The sequence below is a fragment of the Mustelus asterias genome, unplaced genomic scaffold (genome assembly GCF_964213995.1).
Source record: "Mustelus asterias unplaced genomic scaffold, sMusAst1.hap1.1 HAP1_SCAFFOLD_1642, whole genome shotgun sequence".
Classification (NCBI taxonomy): Eukaryota; Metazoa; Chordata; class Chondrichthyes; order Carcharhiniformes; family Triakidae; genus Mustelus; species Mustelus asterias.
The window spans coordinates 60,728-82,413 of record NW_027591587.1 but is presented as its reverse complement, the minus strand read 5'-3'; the positions used below and the strand labels follow the sequence as shown (position 1 = coordinate 82,413).

At 44.4% G+C, this 21,686-nt stretch overlaps 1 protein-coding gene across 1 annotated transcript in view; it reads right to left on the bottom strand.

The window, feature by feature from the left end:
• Positions 1-152: 152 nt before the first annotated feature.
• Positions 153-21,686, bottom strand: part of stx6 (syntaxin 6) — a 35,345-nt gene continuing 13,811 nt past the window's right edge. Inside the window, exons 2-7 of the mRNA XM_078206594.1 lie at positions 16,003-16,172; positions 14,850-14,944; positions 12,693-12,755; positions 9,581-9,703; positions 6,939-7,045; positions 153-319 (exon numbers count right to left, since the gene is read on the bottom strand). Coding sequence (XP_078062720.1) covers positions 157-319; positions 6,939-7,045; positions 9,581-9,703; positions 12,693-12,755; positions 14,850-14,944; positions 16,003-16,172 — 721 coding nt within the window. The 3' untranslated portion in view covers positions 153-156. The remainder of the gene's footprint in view (positions 320-6,938; positions 7,046-9,580; positions 9,704-12,692; positions 12,756-14,849; positions 14,945-16,002; positions 16,173-21,686) is intronic.

Sequence of the window (21,686 nt, the reverse complement as noted above, 5' to 3'; positions counted from 1 at the left end):
TCTCCCAGTCCACCCTCTTGCTTCATTTTATCCTTGCCCCCACCCACCTCCTTCACACTCCACCTGGTCATCTCTTCCTGCCATATTTTTCAAGCGGGAAAGGCCTGACAACGACAACTTTCCGGCATTGTTTCTTTAATTTCTGGGATTAGCACATTAATTAATTGCGTGCCTGCACCTGGGCACATCAGTTGATGGTGAAAGCTCAGTCTCCTCGAACTTACCACTGGTCATGTGGGAGACCTTGGCCAGCTTCTTCATGACATTATCCAGCCGTGACTGGGCACTATCCAACTCATAGGAGAACTCACCAAGCATGCTGTGGGAGAACAGAAGATATACAAGCTGAAACATGAAACTGAGTAGCCGGCTCCAATTTCACCCTTCCGATGCACTGCATTATTTATAGAACTCGTTCTCAGCTCCACATTGCATTTCATTTTCCTTATTGTGCTCGGATAACACTAACACACACACACACACACACACTGTGCTTTACCCCCTCAAGGCCAATATAGCCTCCCCAAGGTGTAGTGACCAGAACCTCTCGCAGTACTCCAAGTGTGGCCTAACCAGGGCCTTATATAGCTGAAGCATGACTTCTACCCCCTTGTATTCAGCATTCCATTAGTCTATTTGATTATTTTCAGTGCCTGTTCATGATACTTTAATGATCTATAAAAGGATACCAAGTCTCAGTAGACCTCCACTCTTTCTAGCTTTCCACCGTTTTGTACCATGTTCTATCTTTTGTTTCAGGATCCAAAGCGGATGATCTCACATTTGTCTATGCTGAAATCCATTTATTTAACATTGGTACTTAACTATTTTCCCCCATCTTCCAGTTGCTAATAAATACAGTGAATAGTTGAGGTTTCAACATAATCCTTGCAGAACATTACTAGTTACATCTGCCAATTACAGTACCTGCCCATTGTTCCGACTCCCGATCTGCTTCCTCTCAATTTCCTCACCTGGTCAATAATTTGACTTCAATTTCATGAATTTAGCTAACAGTTTCTTGTGAGGGACTTTATCAGATGCCTGGGTTGGAAGCCCATGTACAAAAACATCCATGTGGAAAGGATGCTTCCTATTGTGGGAGAATCTAGAACTAGGGGGGGCGTTACTGTTTAAAAATAGTGGGTTGTCCATTTAGAACAGAGATGAGGAGAAACTCTTTTTCTCGAAAGGTCATGAGTCTTTGGAACTCTCTTTCTCAAAGGCAGAGTCTTTGAGTATTCCTAAGACAGAGATAGAAAAATTCTTGATAAGTAAAGGGGTGAAAGGATATGGGGATAGATGGGAATGTGGAGTTGAGGTTACAATCAGACCGTATTGACTGGAGGAGCAGGCGCTTGGGCCGAGGGGTCGACTCCTGCTGCTAATTTGCATGTCTGTGTGCACAGAAAATCCCCTGTCCATTACTTAATCACCTGTTCAATCAAGTTTGTCAAGCATAGCTCAAACTTTACAAATCCATGTTGGATCTTCCTAATCAGCTGAAAGTTTTCAAGGTCTTCAGTCACCCTAGTCTTAATTACAGACTCTAATAATTTTCCAACAACAGATAAGCTAACTGGTCTATACTTCCCTGGTTTCTGTCTGTCACCTTATTTAAATAGGGCAATGAAATGTGCAATTCTCCAAGTAAGAAGTCTCACAACACCAGGTTAAAGTCCAACAGGTTATTTGGTAGCACGAACTTTCGGAGCGCTACTCCTTCATCAGGTGAGTGGGAGTTCGGTTCACAAACAGGGCATATATAGATACAAACTCAATTACAAGATAATGGATGGAATGCGAATCTTAACAGGTAATCAGGTCTTTACAGGTCCAGACAATGCAAGTGGAGAGAGGTGTGAATTGTCTCCAGCCAGGACAGTTAGTAAGATTTTGCAAGCCCAGGCAAGTCGTGGGGGTTACAGATAGTGTGACATGAACCCAAGATCCTGATTGAGGCTATCCTCATGTGTGCGGAACTTGGCTATTAGTTTCTGCTCGACAATTCTGCGTTGTCGTGTGTCGTGAAGGCCGCCTTGGAGAACGCTTACCCGAAGATCAGAGGCTGAATGCCCTTGACCGCTGAAGTGTTTCCCAACAGGAAGGGAACACTCCTGCCTGATGATTGTCAAACAGTTCCATTCATCCGTTGTCGTAGCGTCTGCATGGTCTCCCCAATGTACCATGCCTCGGGACATCCTTTCCTGCAGCGTATCAGGTAGACAACTTGGCTATCAGTTTCTGCTCAGCGACTCTGCGTTGTCATGTGTCGTGAAGGCCGCCTTGGAGAACGCTTACCCGAATATCAGAGGCCGAATGCCCGTGACCGCTGAAGTGCTCCCCAACAGGAAGAGAACAGTCTTGCCTGGTGATTGTCGAGCGGTGTTCATTCATCCGTTGTCGCAGCGTCTGCATAGTTTCCCCAATGTACCATGCCTCGGGACATCCTTTCCTGCAGCGTATCAGGTAGACAACGTTGACCGAGTCATCAGAGTACATACCATGTACCTGGTGGATGGTGTTCTCACGCGAGGTGATGGCATCCGTGTCGATGATCCGGCACGTCCTGCAGAGGTTGCTGTGGCAGGGTTGTGTGGTGTCCTGGTCACTGTTCTCCTGAAGGTTGGGTAGTTTGCTGCGTACAATGGTCTGTTTGAGGTTGCGCAGTTGTTTGAAGGCAAGTAGTGGGGGTGGGGGGATGGCCTTGGCAAGATGTTCGTCTTCATCGATGATATGTTGAAGGCTCTGCAAAAGATGTCATAGCTTCTCCGCTCCAGGGAAGTGCTGGACGATGAAGGGTACTCTGTCCGGCGTGTCCTGTGTTTGTCTTCTGAGGAGGTCGGTGCGGTTTTTCGCTGTGGCGCATCGGAACTGTCGATCGATGAGTCGAGCACCATATCCTGTTCTTACAAGGGCGTCTTTCAGCATCCGTTGGTGTCTGTTGCGATCCTCCTCATCTGAGCAGATCCTGTGTATACGGAGGGCTCGTCCGTAGGGGATGGCTTCTTTAGTGTGTTTAGGGTGGAAGCTGGAGAGGTGGAGCATCATGAGGTTATCCATGGGCTTTTGGTACAGAGGTGCTGAGGTAACATCCTTGATGCAGATGCGTCTGTCCAAGAATGCAACCGATTCTGGAGAGTAGTCCATGGTGAATCTGATGGTGGGATGGAACTTGTTGATGTCATCATATAGTTTCAGTGATTGTTTGCCGAGAGTCCAAAGGAAGAAAATGTCATTTATGTATCTAGTGTATAGCATCAGTTGAAGATCCTGTGCAGTGAAGAGGTCTTGTTCGAACCTGCGCATGAAGATGTTGGCATATTGAGGTGCGAATTTGGTCCTCATGGCTGTTCCATGTGTCTGGATGAAGAACTGGTTGTTGAAGGTGAAGATGTTGTGGTCCAGGATGAAGCAGATAAGTTGTAGAATTGCGTCTGGAGATTGGCAGTTGTCGGCGTTGAGCACTGAGGCAGTTGCAGCAATGCCGGCATCATGGGGGATGCTGGTGTAGAGTGCCGAGACATCCATTGTGATGAGGAGTGTTCCTGGTTCAACTCCTCCATGGGTGCTAAGTTTCTGTAGGTAGTCCGTAGTGTCGCGACAGAAGCTGAGGGTTCTTTGTATGATGTGTTTCAGGATGCCCTCGATGTAGCCAGAGAGGTTCTCACACAGGGTCCCATTGCCTGATACGATGGGACGGCCGGGTGTGTTGGCCTCATGTATCTTCGGGAGGCAGTAGAGATCTCCAACACGGGGAGTACATAGGATGAGAGCACGGAGGGTGCTCTGAAGGTCCGGATCAAAGGTCTTGATCAGTATGTTGAGTCAGATCTGTGGGTAACTGTCTGTAGCGTTCCTCGTTATTCAGGGTTCATGTCACACTATCTGTAACCCCCATGACTTGCCTGGGCTTGCAAAACTTTACTAACTGTCCTGACTTGAGACAATTCACACCTCTTTAATAGAACAACATAGAACAGTACAGCACAGAACAGGCCCTTCGGCCCACGATGTTGTGCCGAGCTTTATCTGAAACCAAGATCAAGCTATCCCACTCCTGTGATTAAACCTCTCTCCACTCCTATTGTCTGCACCTGTAACGGCTTGATTATTTGTTAAGACTCGCATTCCATCCATTATCTTGTAATATATAGTTTGTGTCTATATATGCCCCGTTTGTGAACCCAACCCCCATTCACCTGGTGAAGGAGCAGCGCTCCGAAAGCTTGTGCTACCAAATAAACCTGTTGGACTTTAACCTGGTGTTGTAAGACTTCTTACTGTGCATACCCCAGTCCAATGCCAGCATCTCCACATCAATTCTCCAAGCTAAAGGAACAGTTTTTGAATTAAGAGTCCTTTGGAAGATCATAGTTAGGGCATCTACAGTGTTCTCACCTCGATTCCTGCGCATTTATCATGGCTAAACCACCTAACCCACACATCTTTGACTGTGGGAGGAAACCAGAGCACCAATAGGAAACCCACGCAGACACGGGGAAACGTGTAAACTCCACACAGTCACTTAAGGCTGAAATTTCAATACTAAGATTGAAAGATTTTTTAATATTAGGCAAAAGCATTGAGAGTTAATTAACACATGCCCTCGGCCCGATACATAAACATGTCGTCTCCTCTCCCCTACACTTCCTACTCTCAAACACACATCATGTGGAACACCTTCCTTTTCATACACAAGATAAAAGATTTACCATTATAGTCTGTCCTATGCACCATTATGATGGCATGAAGTTTCTGTTTCAAATGATACTGATACAAGAGTCCCCTCCATCCATCAATCCCCAATGTTTAAATTTACTTCCATTTTGGCAAGGTGAAAGCCTGTGGCCCATGTCCCAGAGGTTTTCAGCTCTGATACCTTTTCTACTCGTCACGTTACCTAATAGCTGAAAATAGGAGCACTGGGAGGGGAATCATATATTCAATAAGCATTAGCAATCAATGTGTTTGTTTTGATGCAGGCTAAGTGGATAAGCAGGGTAAAGTACACGACTCAGTTGAGAAGGCTGAGACTGAACACAGTGTCATACATTTGCAATGGCTCAAGTAAAGGCAGTGCCAGCTGGCAGGCCAGACTGACCCAGGTTCAATTTACAACCTTGACTCAATTAGCTTATCTCAATCATGGGACTTCAACAAGCGGCAGGCAGCAATGGCAAGACCTAACTCAGTTGAAGCTTCTTCTATGATTCCATTCGTATCTATCCAAGCCCATAGGACTCTTCCCTTACCTGCATCCATCACCTTGTGAGTTCAGCAAGGACCTATCCTTGGCACCTCATTTCACCTGTATATGAGCTGTTCTTTTGTGACATCACCCACAAGATGAAGCTCGGTTTTCTCACACATGCCGACAATACCCAATTCTACCTGCTCTTACACTGCTTCTGGGCATCAAGATTGCTCTGGGTTGTGCCACAACTACCAAGTGTCTTCAGCCCCATTCCACAACTCTGACACCCATCAACATACCCACAACCTCCACACAAAATGTATCTCCCCCCACAAAGCATCCACTATAAATTTCCCACACTCCCTTTCACAACCATTTGCAAACTTAGTGTTTTGTTCAACGTGAGCCAGGCATTAAACCCAACATCCTCTCCGAAACCAACAATGCTTACTTCTACCTTCGGATGTCACAGGGACAGGCAGAGGCCATTCAGTCCCTTAAGCCTCTTCCCCCTTTCAATTACACCAAGGCAGATTTGTATCTTAATTCCATTGACTCACCATGATTCTGTAACTCTCGATGCTTTTACCGAACATTTTAGGGTAGAGGTAGAGAGATTCTTTCCACTTAGAAGGGAAACCAGAACGAGAGGCACAGCCTCAAAATAAGTGGGGGCCGATTCAGAACAGAGTTGAGGGGAAACTTCTTCTCTCAGAGGGTAGTGAATCTCTGGAATTCTCTGCCCATTGAAGTGGTGGAGGCTACCTCGTTGAATATGTTTAAATCACGGGTAGATAGATTTCTGATCGATAAGGGAATTAAGGGATATGGGGAGCAGCCAGGTAAGTGGAACTGATTCGCTTCAGAATCAGCCATGATCTTGTTGAATGGCGGGGCAGGCTCGAGGGGCTAGATGGCCTACTCCTGCTCCTATTTCTTATGTTCTTATGTTTCCACTAACTCCTCCAGGGAGGGTTCCAGATTGCCTTTATATAAAGGAAGTATTCATCTGCTTCCTACCTGTGCCACTGAAAACCTCATCATATCTCCATTGCTTCACACTTGACACCAATGCTATCCCTACTGGCCTTACAACTTCCACCCTCATAAAAATATCAACTTTTGCAAAAGCTCTTGTCACCTGCGTTCAGTGTTACAGTTCCTCCCAAATGCACTGCGTTTAGTGTTCTTCCTGTCCCTTCAGGTCTTCACTGGAGGCAGAATCGATAACCCATTTGGGCCTACTCACTGGAAATGGAGCACTAAACCTCCATGTTCCAAAAACAAAACCCAGACAAAGCCTTTCAGTCACCTGTCTTCAACTCTCATTTTATATCTCGCCATCCCTTTCCTTAAACATCTCTGTAAGGCACCTCAGGATGTCTCTATGTTAAAGACACTATTCACAACCTCTATTGAAAAGCATGTGTGTGTGTGTGTGTGTGTGTGTGTGTGTGTTTGGAAATGCAATGAATGACAAATAGGATGGGACTGGGCTTTGCTGGTCAAATAACCTGCCAACACTTGCTATTTAGAGTGGTGTATGATCAGTGGGCAGCCAGGAATTGTGAAACTAAACTCCAACCTGCATCAGTCAGTCACTTCAGGCAAAGAGGGCAAAATATTAGGGGCAAGGGAGGAACAAATCTCACTCTGAGCAAAACCCATTTCTTAAGGATAAAACACAGGTGTTGGGGGAAAAAAGAATGAAACTTAAATGTACTGTTGAAATGACACTCACACTGCTTGCTCATCTAGCTCATTACCAATCTTCTGAGACATGTTCTTCAACACTCCAATGCTGCCCGATACCAGCTCTAACTGATCATCTTGCTGCTCCGTGATCAACTGTGAGAGGACAGGAGACAAGTGTCATGACATAGAACCATAGAAGATTTAGTGCAGAAAAAGGCCATTCAGCCCATCGTATCTACACCGCCAAGAGAAGCTAGCTGTTCTCTTTAACCCCATTTTTCAGCACTTGGCCCATAGCTTTGCAGGTTCCAGCATTTCAGATGCAAATCCCAGGTACCTTTTAAATGAGTTGAGCGTTTCAGTCTCCATCACTAACTTAGGCAGTGAATTGCAAACATCCACCACCCTCTGGGTGAAAGGGGTTTTCCTCACGTCCCCTCTAATTCTTCCAATCACCTTAAATCCATGCCCCCTGAAATTGACCCTTCAGTTAGGGTCCTGTCTAGAGAAGTGTTCCAACACTAAGAGAGAAATGGAAAATAGTGGAGGATGGGGGAGGAAGAGGGGAGACATACGGAAATCCTGTCGGAGAGAAGAGCAGTACTTCTCCCAACACAGAGAAATGGAATGCAGTGAAGGTTGGTAAAGGGTCATCTGGTCTCGAAACGTCTGCTCTTTCCTGTCCTTACAGATGCTGCCAGACCTGCTGAGATTTTCCAGCACTTTCTCTTTCTTTCCTGCCTATCCTGTCTCTGCCCTTCATAATTCTGTACACTTCAATTAGGTCACCCCTTGGCCTCCTCTGTTCTAAGGAAAACTACCCTAGCCTATCCAATCTCTCCTCATAGCCGCATTCAGCATTCGCGGGCAGCATTCTGGTAAATCTCCTCTGTACTCTTTCCAGATTATGTGGTGTAATGTGGTGACCAGAACTGTACACAAAACTCCAGCTGTGGCCTAACTAGTGTTTTATGCAGTTCCAATATTATATCCCTGCTTTTGCATTCAATACCTTGTTCAATAAAGGGAAGCATACCATTTGCTTTTTTGACCACCTGTCCTATCACCTTCAAAGGACGTGTGGATATGCACTCCCCTCACTTCCTCTACCCCTCTCAATATCTTTGTTTATTGAGTATTTGCCCGCTTTATTTGCCCTCCCCAAATCTCACTTTTCAACATTGAATTCCATTTGCCACTTCTCTGTCCACTCACCCAAACCATTGATATATTTCTGGGGTCGACAGCTATCCTCCTCACTATCAATTGCATAGCCAATTTTTGTGTCATCTGCAAATTTCCCAATCATACTACCCACATTAAGTCTAAATCATTAATGTATAAAACAAACAGCAAGGACCCCAACACTGAGCCCCGTGGAACACCACTGGAACCTGTTTTCCATGCGTAAAACCATCAACCATTACGCTTGGATTGCTATCACTAAACCAATGTTGCATCAAACTGCCACCTTCCCCTTAAAATCTCACTTTTCTGACCAGCCCACCATGTGGGACCTTGTCAAATGTCTTACTGAAATCCACGTAGACAATATTCACTCCACTACTCTCACCAATCCTCCTTGTTATTTCCTCAAGAAATTCTATTGAGTTAGTAAGACTATCCCTAGATCCCCAATATAAAATGTGTTCCTTTACCCAGCACTAATTATCCTTATTTTGATCCGCTTAAAATCCGGCATTTTTTTTTTTAAAGAAAGCAAATCAGTGGGAGGTTGAAGGAAGGAAAACTCATTTCTAGTGTTGAGCTGAACCCATTCCCCAAGCCCTCCTAGTATGCACTGGCCTCACCCAGGCAATTAGTTCATGTCAACAGACTAGCCGTTGCCCCCTGCCAGATTCTCATTACCAGCACTGCCCTCCCCTTCAGCACTGCCTCCCATGGTCTAAAGTTGCTTATCAGAGACATAGATCAGGCCTTAAACCAGCGGCTTTTCCATTTTGTTTCGTTTTCAATCGAAACTGGTCATCTGTTGCTAGCTACAGTTCTATAAACCTTTGTTCCAGTACCTCATGCAACTGGCCGCAGTGAGTGGCAGCAGGCTATTCAACCATGGGGGGGGGATTATATTCTGGTTTTGCACTCAGCCAGTATCCACACACATACTCACTGCAACGTTCCTTGCTGGACATCAGCAGCAGGAACCTGGCTGATTTCATCCCCAGCTCTCTCCCCTACCTTGTGGAGGCCACTTTAATGGTCCTAATGCTGTGATCAGCAAGCCCAGCAGAGCTCTGGGAAACCTGCAATCATGATGTGGAGATGCCGGCGTTGGACTGGGGTAAACACAGTAAGAAGTTTAACAACACCAGGTTAAAGTCCAACAGGTTTATTTGGTAGCAAAAGCCACACTGGCTTTTGCTACCAAATAAACCTGTTGGACTTTAACCTGGTGTTGTTAAACTTCTAACCTGCAATCAGCAGGAATGCTGACGATTAAAGTCAGACAGTATCTTTATCGACTTGTTACACCTGTACACGTTTACCTTTCCTTCACCACCTAGACATTCTGGGCAGCTGAGTGCATTGTCTGCAACCCACAATCCAAAGTCTAACCACCCCGCTGTTCCACCCTCAATCAGATACCCTGACAGAGCCGCCACGCCGCTCCTGTTTCCTGCCCAGCTCCCAGTCTGCAGACACATGGTTCACTCCCTGTCCAGGTACCTGCTGCTGGATGTGCTGGTCCTCAATGAATTGCGAATTCACAACCTGCAGCTCTTGGTCCAACCGGCTATATTTATCTGCAGTGGAGTGCAATCCCTGGCTTCCTTTGGTGCTTAGCAGAGTCTGCACACAGAAAAAAATTAAAACCATTCAATGCATCATTTGGATTAACAAAGGCTTGTACTTATGAAATCACAGTGGGTCTCTCAGAAATATCTCAAGGCATTTCAGACTGTGAATCTCTGTCAGATAACTATTTTCCATTGAAAGCAATGAGAAGAACTTGCATTTATAGAGTGCTGCTCACAAGTTTAGGATAACCCAAAGCACTTTGCAGCCAATGAAGAACTTCCGAGAGTCATTGTGTAATGCAAGGAAAAGTGGCAACTAATTTGCACACGGCAAGGTTCTCAAATAGCTACTCTTCATTGAAATAATGCCTTAGAACCTTTTAGATTCTGTTATTTATATGAGGGAAGTGAATTTGAACAGCACTAATTTCTCCTTTCACCATCTATTCATAAACAGAAAGGTGTCTTTGATTTGTTTCCCCATAGATAAGTGGTGGCGTGTTTCCCAACCCCAATTTTTTATTCATGACCCCACAGCAAATAGGTAGGGCTCGTTTATTTGCTCAAAATGAGAGAGGAGGGTCACAGTATTGCCTCCACACACAGAGAGCAAGGGAATAAAGAAAAGAAAGATTTACAGTGCAGAGACCACAGAAAAAAGAAACGTTGATTCACGTGGGTTCCAAAATCCAGAATCAAAGTACAATGAAGTATTCCTTCACGAAGATCGGTGGACTGAAAGCCAATGCTGTAGAGTTCACTTTTCCAGGACTGTTGCCTTCACACGATGAGCTGGGCACGCAAAAGGTATCAGTCTTGTAGGTGATGGTACAGAATTTCCAGCAGGAGGCGTGTGGATGGGGCCTGGTGTTCAACCTGAGCAGAGCTCCTTCTCTGTGGGGCTGCTTGTCAGGCCAGCAAGACAATGGGCAGAATTCTCCAATGCCCCCACTGGTGGGTTCAATGATGGGCTGGGGTGTGAATTTGGTGGGAATACAAAAATCATGCCAATGTGAACTTCCGCTGATACCCACCATGATGGATTGGGAAAGCAGTGTGAAACTGATCTGCATCCCATTAATGGGATGCAGTTGAAGGCCCAACTTGAATCTTCCACCCACACTCAATTCTCCACTGCACCAGCGGGCAAATACTAGGCCCAAAACACATGGAGGAGATGGGACTCACCTGAATAATGTTTAGGTCTGCCTCTGGAGTTCAGAATGGAGACCACCAGTAACTCTAGACCCTGAAACACCACAGCAGTGGTTGGGGGGAGCATTCATAGGTGCAACCTCCAGATTCAAGGTCCATCTTCCAGCCTCAGAATATTCCTGGATATCCATTCTTCTTTCTGAGGAGGCCCACTTTCCAGCCTCGAGTGTGTTCCGGAGTTCTATCTTCATTTTCAGGAGATCCATGTTCATTCTTCAATAGTGGGTCAGTGATGTTGTGCACCATTTCAATAAGGTGCCCAGATACAACAGCAGATGATGCGCCATGGGAAAAGGTGTAAAACATCTGGTTGCATAAGCAATGAGGTTGGGACCAGAAGATGTGGCATGGCTTTCCGTAGGCCTCGCAGTGGGAAACATGTCACATTCTCACCCTTGCCATGTATGGGAGAATTCCACCAAATAGTACTGGTTTCACAAGCCAGAGGCCCATGTCACCTGACTCCGAATTCTCCACACTGTCTTTGACAAAGGACTTGCATCCTTCCTCTGGGCCTTCAAGATAGTTAAACGTCACAACCATTAAGAATTGAAAGGAAAGTTGCGGTGCCCTTTGTCTTAGCAGATGAGCAGACTTCTGTTGGCTAGCCAGGGTTATAAAATGCAGATGGCCTTTGTATATCTCTCTTCAAATTTGGCCTATGCAGTCCACCGGGAGGCATTAGTGGCTCCTGAAAGATAACAATGTGTGAGTTTCCCCATTACTGCCAAGCAGCTCCTTTTGATGGAAGGTCGCAGGCAGACATACATTCACCCAATTTAAGGGTCTATGTTCAGGTTTTTTTTAAAACAGATAGCCATAAGGATAGCTATATATAATTTATGAAACTATATAGTTTCAGGAATTAGTCCCTCGCAATCTACTTGAGAGGACAGAAGTCTAGTCTAACATCTCATGGAAAGATGGAACCTCGGACAGTACAGCACTGCCTCAGTGATGTGCTGGAGTGTTTTAGCCTTGGATTACATGCGGAGTTCCTAGAGTAGGGACTTGAACTTTCTGGGCCTTTTGGACATGGGTATCAGTGCTGCCCACTGAGCCACGACCAACACCTTAATGACCAAATGATCTGGTTTTAGTGACATTGGCTTGAGGAAATCATGCTCAGCACATGACAGGAAGTTGACAGTCGAGGCTCACCAGATTTCTGTGGCATACAATTTCAAGCTGGAGTCATCCAGCTGGCAGGCAGCAACAGGAAAAACCCACCACATTTTCCCCACTCAAGCACCTGACAGCTGCCCAGTTGAAATCTGTCAACTCAGCCCGAGGGATCAGCCCTGCAACTTTCTGAGCCTGGCGTCTTGGTACCTTGTCAAGCTATGCTGGACCATCAAAGGAGTTCCTCAATTCTGAATGCCTTCCGAAGAAAAACACAGTGGAGTTAGGAATGTCATGTTGACGAAATTTTAGGTCTGCTTAAGGTGGGTAAGCGATCTGTACGTAAGTGCTAGTCTATCTGGGTTTCAACATGAGTTTGGGAGGGAAAGAATGCCCTTTCTTCAACTCATTGACACATTGCAAAATGCCTTTTATTTTCCAAACAAGTGATTCCAAACTCAGGGAATGGAGTTCTGGGTTAATTTGCGCAATACTGAAGGTAATGTTGACAATATCCACGAATATTCAATCTGGAAAACCGACTGGAAGGCTGCGGCCTGTACTTTTCCCACTGAGATATCTTATCATTATCCAAAAGGCCATGAGAAATCCACCTTTGCTGACCAGTACTCACGAATTTTCATAGTGTGCGCGTGTTGTAATACAGCACTGTTAGTAATAAGAGTAAAAAGCAAGTTACTCACCTGTCTGTTCTTCTGTTCTGCTAATGCCTGCACTGAGGTATTGGACATATGATCCTTCATTTCCTGTAAATACAGGAAATTTGGTAGTCACTAGCAGATAATGGAAACATTAATCAGAAACGAATATGAACAACTGCAGTGGGCCAGCCTCTCTTTCTCTCTATGCGTCTAGAGTTTACCGCCACACGTGTTGAGTTAAGACAGGATCTACAGGCATTTAGAGATGCAAGGACTGATTAGAGACAGCATGGCTTTGTGAGTGGAAAATCATGTCTCACAATTTTAATTGAGTTTTTTGAAGGGGTAACCAAGAAGGTAGATGAGGGTAGGGCAGTTGATGTTGTCTACGTGGACTTTAGCAAGGCCTTTGACAAGGTACTGCATGGTAGGTTGCACAGGGTTAAATCTCACGGGATCCAGGGTGAGGTAGCTCAATGAATACAAAATTGACTTGATGATAGGTGGCTGTAGAGGGTTGTTTTTCAAACCGGAGGCCTGTGACCAGCGGTGTGCCTCAGGGCTTAGTACTGGGTCCACTATTATTTGTCGTTTATATTAATGATTTGGGTGAGAATATAGGAGGCATGGTTATTAAGTTTACAGATGGCACCAAGATTAGTGACATAGTGGACAGTGAAGAAGGTTATCTCAGATTGCAACGGGATCTTGATCAATTGGGCCAGTGGGCTGACAAATGGCAGATAGAGTTTAATTTAGACAAATGCGAGGTGATGCATTTTGGTAGATTGAACCAGGGCAGGACTTACTCAGAAACTTTGAATCAGGCAATTAGTGATGTGCCCTCTGATTTTCATACCCTCTCTATCTCTGTTGCCTGAAAGCTCAACCTCACATTGTAAGAATTAATCATGGCTACAAACACACACTTGAGCAAACTGGTTCTCAGAAAAAAAGATATAAAATCCATGAAAACCCAATTGCATCAGATATGGCATCTGCTCCAAGGCTTTCCCAGCTATGTCTGTCTCCTGTAAGGTACCATACATAAAGATGAAGACACCCTTACAACATCAGGTAACTGGATCTTCCAAGTTCACACAAAATTCATTCTTGGTTATGTTTTGCATTTATTTACCACCCCTAATTGCCCTTATGACTGACTGGACAGCAAGCTCAAGGCAGTTAAGAGTCAACCACGTCCAACTAGGACTGGAGTCACAACAAAGCTAGATGGGTAAACAAGGCATATTCCCTTCACTAAAGGACATTAGTGAACCAGTTGGGAGTTTTTAACAACTATTCAGCAACTTTGTATCTTACCTGCTAAAATGGGATTTGAACTCACATGGATTATTAGTTCAGCTTCTGGATTGCTAATCCAGTAACATAACCACTATACTAACATTCTCCATAGAATCATATAGTGCAGAAGGAGGCCATTTGGCCCATTGAGTCTGCATCGACAACAATCTCACCCAGATCCTAATCCCATGACCCTATGCATTTACCTTCGTTACCCTGACACTAAGGAGCATTTTAGAATGGCCAATCCGCCTAACCCGCACATCCTTGGACTGTGGGAGGAAACCAGAGCGCCTGAGGAAACCCACGCAGACACAGGGAGAATGTGCAAACCCCAAACAGACAGTGACTCAAGCTGGGAATCGAACCCGGGTCCCTGGTGCTGTGAGGCAGCAGTGCTAACCACCGTACTGCCCTCCAAAGAAACTCTAGACACAAACATATAGGAAAAAGAAACTGCCATACAAGTGATAGCACAAAAACACTTTGCCTTCTGCATCTCCAAAGCTTGCGGCATGGTGGCACAGTGGTTAGCACTGCTGCCTCTCAGTGCCAGGGACCTGGGTTCAATTCCCAGCTTGGGTCACCATCTGTGTGGAGTTTGCATGTTCTCCCAGTGTTTGTGTGGGTTTCCTCCGGGTGCTCCAGTTTCCTCCCACACTCCGAAAGACGTGCTGGTTAGGTGCATTGACTTGAACAGGTGCTGGAGTGTGGCGACTGGGGGAATTTCATAGTAACTTCATTGAAGTGTTAATGTAAGCCTTACTTGTGAGTAATAAATAAACTTTAAAGCTTCAGGTCCAAGCTTTGCATCTCACAGTCCAGTCCCTCTGGATCATTGCTTCCAGTTATCATCACTTCCTCATTTGCCTGCAACATATCAACAGGACTTACCTTCACAATTTGTTTTGTACTGGTGATGAATGCTTTCCTTTTGCTCAGTTCTGCTGGATCAAGGTTAAACTTCCGAGGATTCGTCTCCACAATACGTACACTGCAGTTAAGGTAAATTGTGTGTTTACAGTGGAATGATGTATTTTGATTGGATAGCAATTTTTATCCTCAACAATCTGCACTAATAAAGCACCTTTATGTAATCAAATGCCTCAAGGAGCTTAACCAAACCCAACAAAACAATTACTTGGGTAACTGCAGTGCCTTTTACAGCTGTAAAACCCAAAACAAGTTTTGTAATTTGACACATCAGTGGCACTACCAAACGTGTGCACATGCCTTCTACACAATCTCTCAATGCTGCATTTCCCCCTTCCTCTTTCCACACCACAAATCTTCCCAATCAAGGATGCAAGAGTTAACTTCTCTCAAGGCCTGTCCTTAGTTGGTATATAAGACTCATTGACGGCTCCCACCCCATAACTTCCTTGATGCCACATCATCACAAACCACTTACTGTAAAGATGGCAAATCCAATTTCAACTCTGCCTATAGCCACTATTACAGAAAATTAATTTGCTCTAACAAACCGATGAGTCCATGTGCTAACATGGTAAGAACTCCATTCTGTTCCCAAATTCTACTGAAGTAATTCGCTTATTGAGCACTATCAAGAAGCTTAATTTGCTTCATGAAGCACAGTATTGTTGCAAGACCACATTTAATGGGAAGGTTCACTAGTCTGAGAGTCTATTCTGTCAAACATTAGCCATTAAAAACACTGATATTTGAGATATATTCAGTTCCTTTGCTGTATTTGCATTCTGCCACTTTCAATGTGTGCTGAACCTCATCTGCAGCTGGGTACATGGGGGAAAGCACATGGCCTGGCTTGCACTAACCAGCATGGCAGGTACACCTATCTCTATAAGCTTCTGCACAAAGTTAAATCTCAAAAATCTGGAGCCAGTGTTCTGGCTTTGTGGACAACATGATCTCTTAAGACATCCGCTAAACTGTGTGGTCCAAACATTAGAAAACTCCAAATGGTTATTAGCAATTGCAGTGTCGATGAGATAAAACTGTCACATTACTGTCAGAGGTGGCTTTGGAGGAGGAACTCTCACTCTGAACACCTGCAATTAAAAGATATTAATAGTCTCATCGAGGTCCTCCAGGTCCCACTCAATACTACGGAGGCTATTCCGAAGCTCATTGGTTGTCCAGTCACACTCCTCTTTGGTGGCCGAAGAGGGTTCTGCCAGGAGCTCGGTCCATCGCTGGTACAGTCCTTGAGAAGTGTTCACTGCTTTCTGCACTTCACTGAAAGAAAGTAGACAGCATGAAACAGATATGTATTGGCTCCTATTTCAGATCTTAAAACAATGTTCATATCCTCATAACTCACTTGTGTATTTTCAAGTAGTTTCTTAGAATTAGCTGTGGTTTGGTGCAGTTGTTCCCAAGCAATGCACCGTGAAGAGCACCCCCCCCCCCCTAAACTGTGCTGCAAAGAAAGATTCAAAATGATTCAAAATTCATGTAATTAAACAACCCTAATGTTCACCACCCACTCTGTGATCAGTATCTCCAAGAGCTGATTAATCTTGGGCCTCCCGCGTATACATCGGCTGGGAAAGAGCCGGTATATACGCGTTTTTTTACACTGGTCAGGCCCATGACCAACGCAATTTGGAACTAAAGACAAAGACCCCATGCGCCCGCACAAAAAGCGAAAACTCAAAAAAGGGGCAAAAACCTTGGGAGAAGCGAGAGAGATAGGAAGAAGTTAAGAAAAACAGGAGAGAGGACATGGAAAAGTTAAAGGTTAAGTTTCCAGTAAGGGAAGAAGTTAAGAGAAAATAGGAGGTGTGCCTCAAAATGTTTTTATAGTATGGACTTGTGCCACGACATAAAAGGTTGGGAACCGCTGGCTTAGTGGATAGTGTTCTGCCTCAGAATCAGAATGTTATACTTTCATGTTTTTACTCCTGAGACCCGAGTATAACCAGGTGGACACTTCAATGCAGCTTTGATAGACTGCTGCAGTATCAAGTTGTCTTTCAGAGGAAATGGTAATCTGAGGTCTCATCTTTCCTCTCAACTGGATGTAAAGCAGTCATTTAGAACCACAGAAATATCCTCTGGCTCCACATGGACAGAATCATAAAATACTTAAGAGCACAGAAGGAAGCCATTTGGCCCTTTGTGTCTACGCCAGCACTCTGGAAAGAGCAACACAGCTAGCTCCACTCCCCATTCTTTCGCTAATTCTTTTTCTTTAGATAATTATTCAATTCCCTTCAAAAAACCATGATTGACCCTGTTTCCACCAAACTCTCAGGCAGTGCAGTCCAGGTCGCAACCACTCATTGCATAACAATGTTTTGCTCCATGACACCTTTGGTTCTTTTACCACTCATCTTTTTTTTCTCTGTTCTTTCAGTGGGGCATGGGTGTGACTGACAAGGCCAGCATTTGTTGCCCATCACTAATTACCCTTAAGAGTGACCAGCTTGCTCGGCCATTTGAGAGCAATTTAGAGTCAACCACATTGTTGTGGGGCTGGAGTCACATGTAGGTCAGACCAGGTAAGGACGGCAGATTTCCTTCCCTAAAGGGACATTAATGAACCAGATGGGTTTTGGCAATAATCCTTGATAGTTTCATGGTTACCATTTTGGAGATTAGGTTTTTAATTCCAAATTTATTAATTGAATTTAAATTCCATCAGCTGCCATGGTGTGATTTGAAGCATTAGCCCGGACCTCTGGATTACTAGTCCAATGACATTACCACTACAACACCATCTCATCTTAAATCAGTGTCCTCTAGTTTTCGAACACCTTTACTGAATTTCCTCACAACCTTTTCTTCTCTGAAGAAAATGACCCCAGTTTCTCCAATATATCCATGTAACTGAAGTCCTTCATCCCTGGAACCATTCCCGTAAATCTTTTCTGCACCCTCTCTAATGTATTCACATCATTTCTAAAGTCTGGTGACCAGAATTGGACACAATACTCCAGTTGGGGCCAGTGTTTTATAGAGGTCCCTCATAACTTCCTTGCTTTGGGACTCAATATCTATTTATAAAGCCCAGTACAGTGGCACAGTGGTTAGCACTCCTGCCTCACAACACCAGGGACCTGGGTTCAATTCTGGCCTCGGGTAACTGTCTGTGTGGCGTTTGCATGTTCTCCCCGTATCTGCGTGCGTTTCCTCCGGGTACTCTGGTTTCCTCCCAAAGATGTGTGGGTTAGTTAACTGGACACGGTAAATTGCCCCTAGTGTCAGGCGGACTAGCAGGGTAAATATGTATGGTTACAGGGGGATAGAGCCTGCGTGGGATTGTTATCGATGCAGGATCGATGGGCAAAATGGTCTCCTTCTGCACTGTAGGGATTCTATGACCTCATTGTGCCTTACTAATCACTGTCAATCTACCACATCATCTTCAAAAACTTCTGTACATACACTCCTAGGTCCCTGCCTCCCCTTTAGAATTATACCCTTTGTTTTATATTGCATTTCCTCATTCTTCCTCTTAAAATGTATCATAGAGTCATAGAGGTTTACAACATGGAAACAGGCCCTTTGGCCCAACTTGTCCATGCTGCCCTTTTTTTAAAAAAATCCCTAAGCTAATCCCAATTGCCCACATTTGGCCCATATCCCTCTATACCCATCGTACCCATGTAACTGTCTAAATGCTTTTTAAAAGACAAAATTGTACCCGCCTCTCTTACTACCTCTGGCAGCTTGTTTCAGACACTCACCACTCTGTGTGTGAAAAAATTGCCCCTCTGGACACTTTTGTATCTCTCCCCTCTCACCTTAAACCTTGCCCTCTAATTTTAGGCTCCCCTACCTTTGGGAAACGATATTGACTATCCAGTTGATCTATGCCCCTCATTATTTTATGGACCTCTATAAGATCATCCCTCAGCCTTCTACAGTCCAGAGAAAAAAGTCCCAGTCTATCCAGCCTCTCCTTATAACTCAAACCATCAAGTAACGGTAGCATCCTAGTAAATCTTTTCTGCACTCTTTCTAGTTTAATAATATCCTTTCTATAATAGGGTGACCAGAATTGCACACAGTATTCTAAGTGTGGCCTTACCAATGTCTTGTACAACTTCAACAAGACATCCCAACTCCTGTATTCAATGTTCTGACCGATGAATCCAAGCATGCCGAATGCCTTCTTCACCACTCTGTCCACCTGTGACTCCACTTTCAAGGAGCTATGAACATGTATCCCTGGATCTCTTTGTTCTGTAATTCTCCCCAACGCCCTACCATTAACTGAGTAAGTCCTGCCCTGGTTCAATCTACCAGAATGCATCACCTCACATTTATCTAAATTAAATTATCATTTCACATTTGTCTGCATTAAATTTCACTGGTCACATGGCAACTCATTCCACCAGCCTGTGTTCTTTGGAAGTCTATCACTATCCTCTTCACAGGTCAGAATACATCCAAGGTTTGTGTCATCCACGAGTTTTGAAAATGTGGCTGTCCATCTAAGACTAGACCACTCATGTAGGTCAAGAAACGCAGTAGCCCTGGTGTTGTATACCTTCTTCCAGTCTGACGAACAACCATATCACCACTATTCTGTTTCCTGTCATTCAGTCAATCTCATATCCTAGCGGCTACTGTCCCTTTTACTCCATGGACTTTAACTTTGCTGACAAGCCTGTGGTGTGGCACTTCATCAAACACCTTTTGAAAGTCCATGGACATTGCATTACCCTCATCAAGCAAGTTAGTTAAACACAATTTGCCTTTACCAAATCCATGCTAGCTTTCCTTTATTAATTCACACTGTTCTATCAATGGTTAATTTTGTCCCAGATTACTGTTTCTAAAAGCTTTTCCGCTACCGAGGTTAAACTGGCTGGCCTGCAGTTTCTGGGCTTATCCTTATGCCCTTTTTGAACATGGGTATAATATTTGCAATTCTCCGGTCCTCTGGCACCATTGCTGCATCCGAAGAGGTTTAGAAAGATTGTCAGTGCCTCCGCAGTTTCCACTCTTGCTTCCTTTAGATCCATCTCCATGCTCTATTGATGACTTACCAACTTTCAGTACAGGCAGTCTTTCTAATATCTGCTCCTTATCAACTTATAGCCCATACAGTGTCACCTCCTCTCACATATGACTTTGGCAGCATCTTTTTTCCTTGTTAAAGACAGATGTAAAGCACTCAATTAATACTTCAGCCATGCTTCTGCCTCTATGCGTAGATCCCCGTTCAGGTCCCTAATTGCCCCTTCCTCTCTTACTATTCTTTACTATTTATATGCCGACTGAAGATTTTTGATTCTCTTCACTTCTACTTATTACGTTTTTTATACTTCCCTCTCAACCTTTTTTATTTAGACTGATTCTCACTGGTTTTATCTGACATGTCACGTGCATCCTTTTTCTGCTTTACCTTTTTCTCTATCTCTTTGTCACCCAGGGACCTCTGGCTTTGTTTGCCCTCCCTTTCCCCCTCTCATGGGAATGTACCTTAAGTCCTCTTTAAAGACAGCCCATTAGTTTTGTTACAGGTTTGCCTGCAATCTTTCATTCCCATTTAACTGGGCAAGATCTGTTCTCACCTGCTGAAACTGGAACTGTACCCCCATTTCCCCTCCCACCCCCACCACCCCCCCCACCCCCCCAACTTAATTACTTTTACTCTTGCATTGATTCACTGACTCACCCCATTCCCCAGCACCAGATTCAGAAGTGCCTCCTTCCTCACAGGGCTGGTAACATACTGGTTTAGGAAATCCTCCTGAATACACTTCAGAGACTCTTCCCCCTCTTTACACTATTACTATTCCGGTCTATATTAGGGCAATTAAGCAAAGCTCCATTTTGATCACTACAATGGCCCCTTTCTTTATAATTATGTTTTAAAAAATGATTTTATCTTTATGTACTACCTTTTTGTATTAATCTTGGTTCACTTCTATTAACCAGACATTTATTCTAAACCTCTTTTTTTCTGCTTTATTGTAGTCGCTATATGAGCATTAGATCCCTTTCCTTCTCTTTGATTCGTTTTGATTTATTATTGTCACATGTATTAGTATAGTGAATAGTATTGTTTTTTGTGCGCTATACAGATAAAGCATACTGTTCATAGATGAGAAAAGGAGAGGGTGCAGAACGTAGTGTTACCCTCATAGCTAGGGTGTAGAGAAAGATCAACTTAATGCGAGGTAGGTCCATTCAAAAGTCTAATGGCAGCAGGGAAGAAGCTGTTCTTGAGTCGGTTGGTACGTGATCTCAGACTTTGGTATCTTTTTCCTGATGAAGAAGGTGGAAGAGAAGATGTCCGGGGTGCGTGGGGTCCTTAATTATGCTGGCTGCCTTTCCGAGGCAGCAGGAAGTGTAGACAGTTTCAATGGATGGGAGGCTGGTTTGAGTGGTGGCTTGGACTTTGTTCATGACACATTGTAGTTTCTTGCTGTCTTGGATAGAGCAGGAGCCATACCAAGCTGTGATACAACCAGAAAGAATGCTTTCTATGGTGTATCTGTAAAAGTTGGCGAGTGTTGTAGCGTACATGTTAAATTTCCTTAGTCTTCTGAGAAAGCTGGTGGGGTTTCTTAACTATAGCGTTGGCATGGAGGGACCAGGACAGGATGTTGGTGATCTGGACACCTAAAAACTAGAGCATTTCTACTTCGTCCCCGTTGATGTAGACAGGGGCATGTCCTCCATTACGCTTCCTGAAGTCAATGACTATCTCCTTAAGTTTGTTGACATTGAGGGAGAGATTATTGTTGTCGCACCAGTTCTCTCTTTCCTGTCCTCTGTCTCGTCATTGTT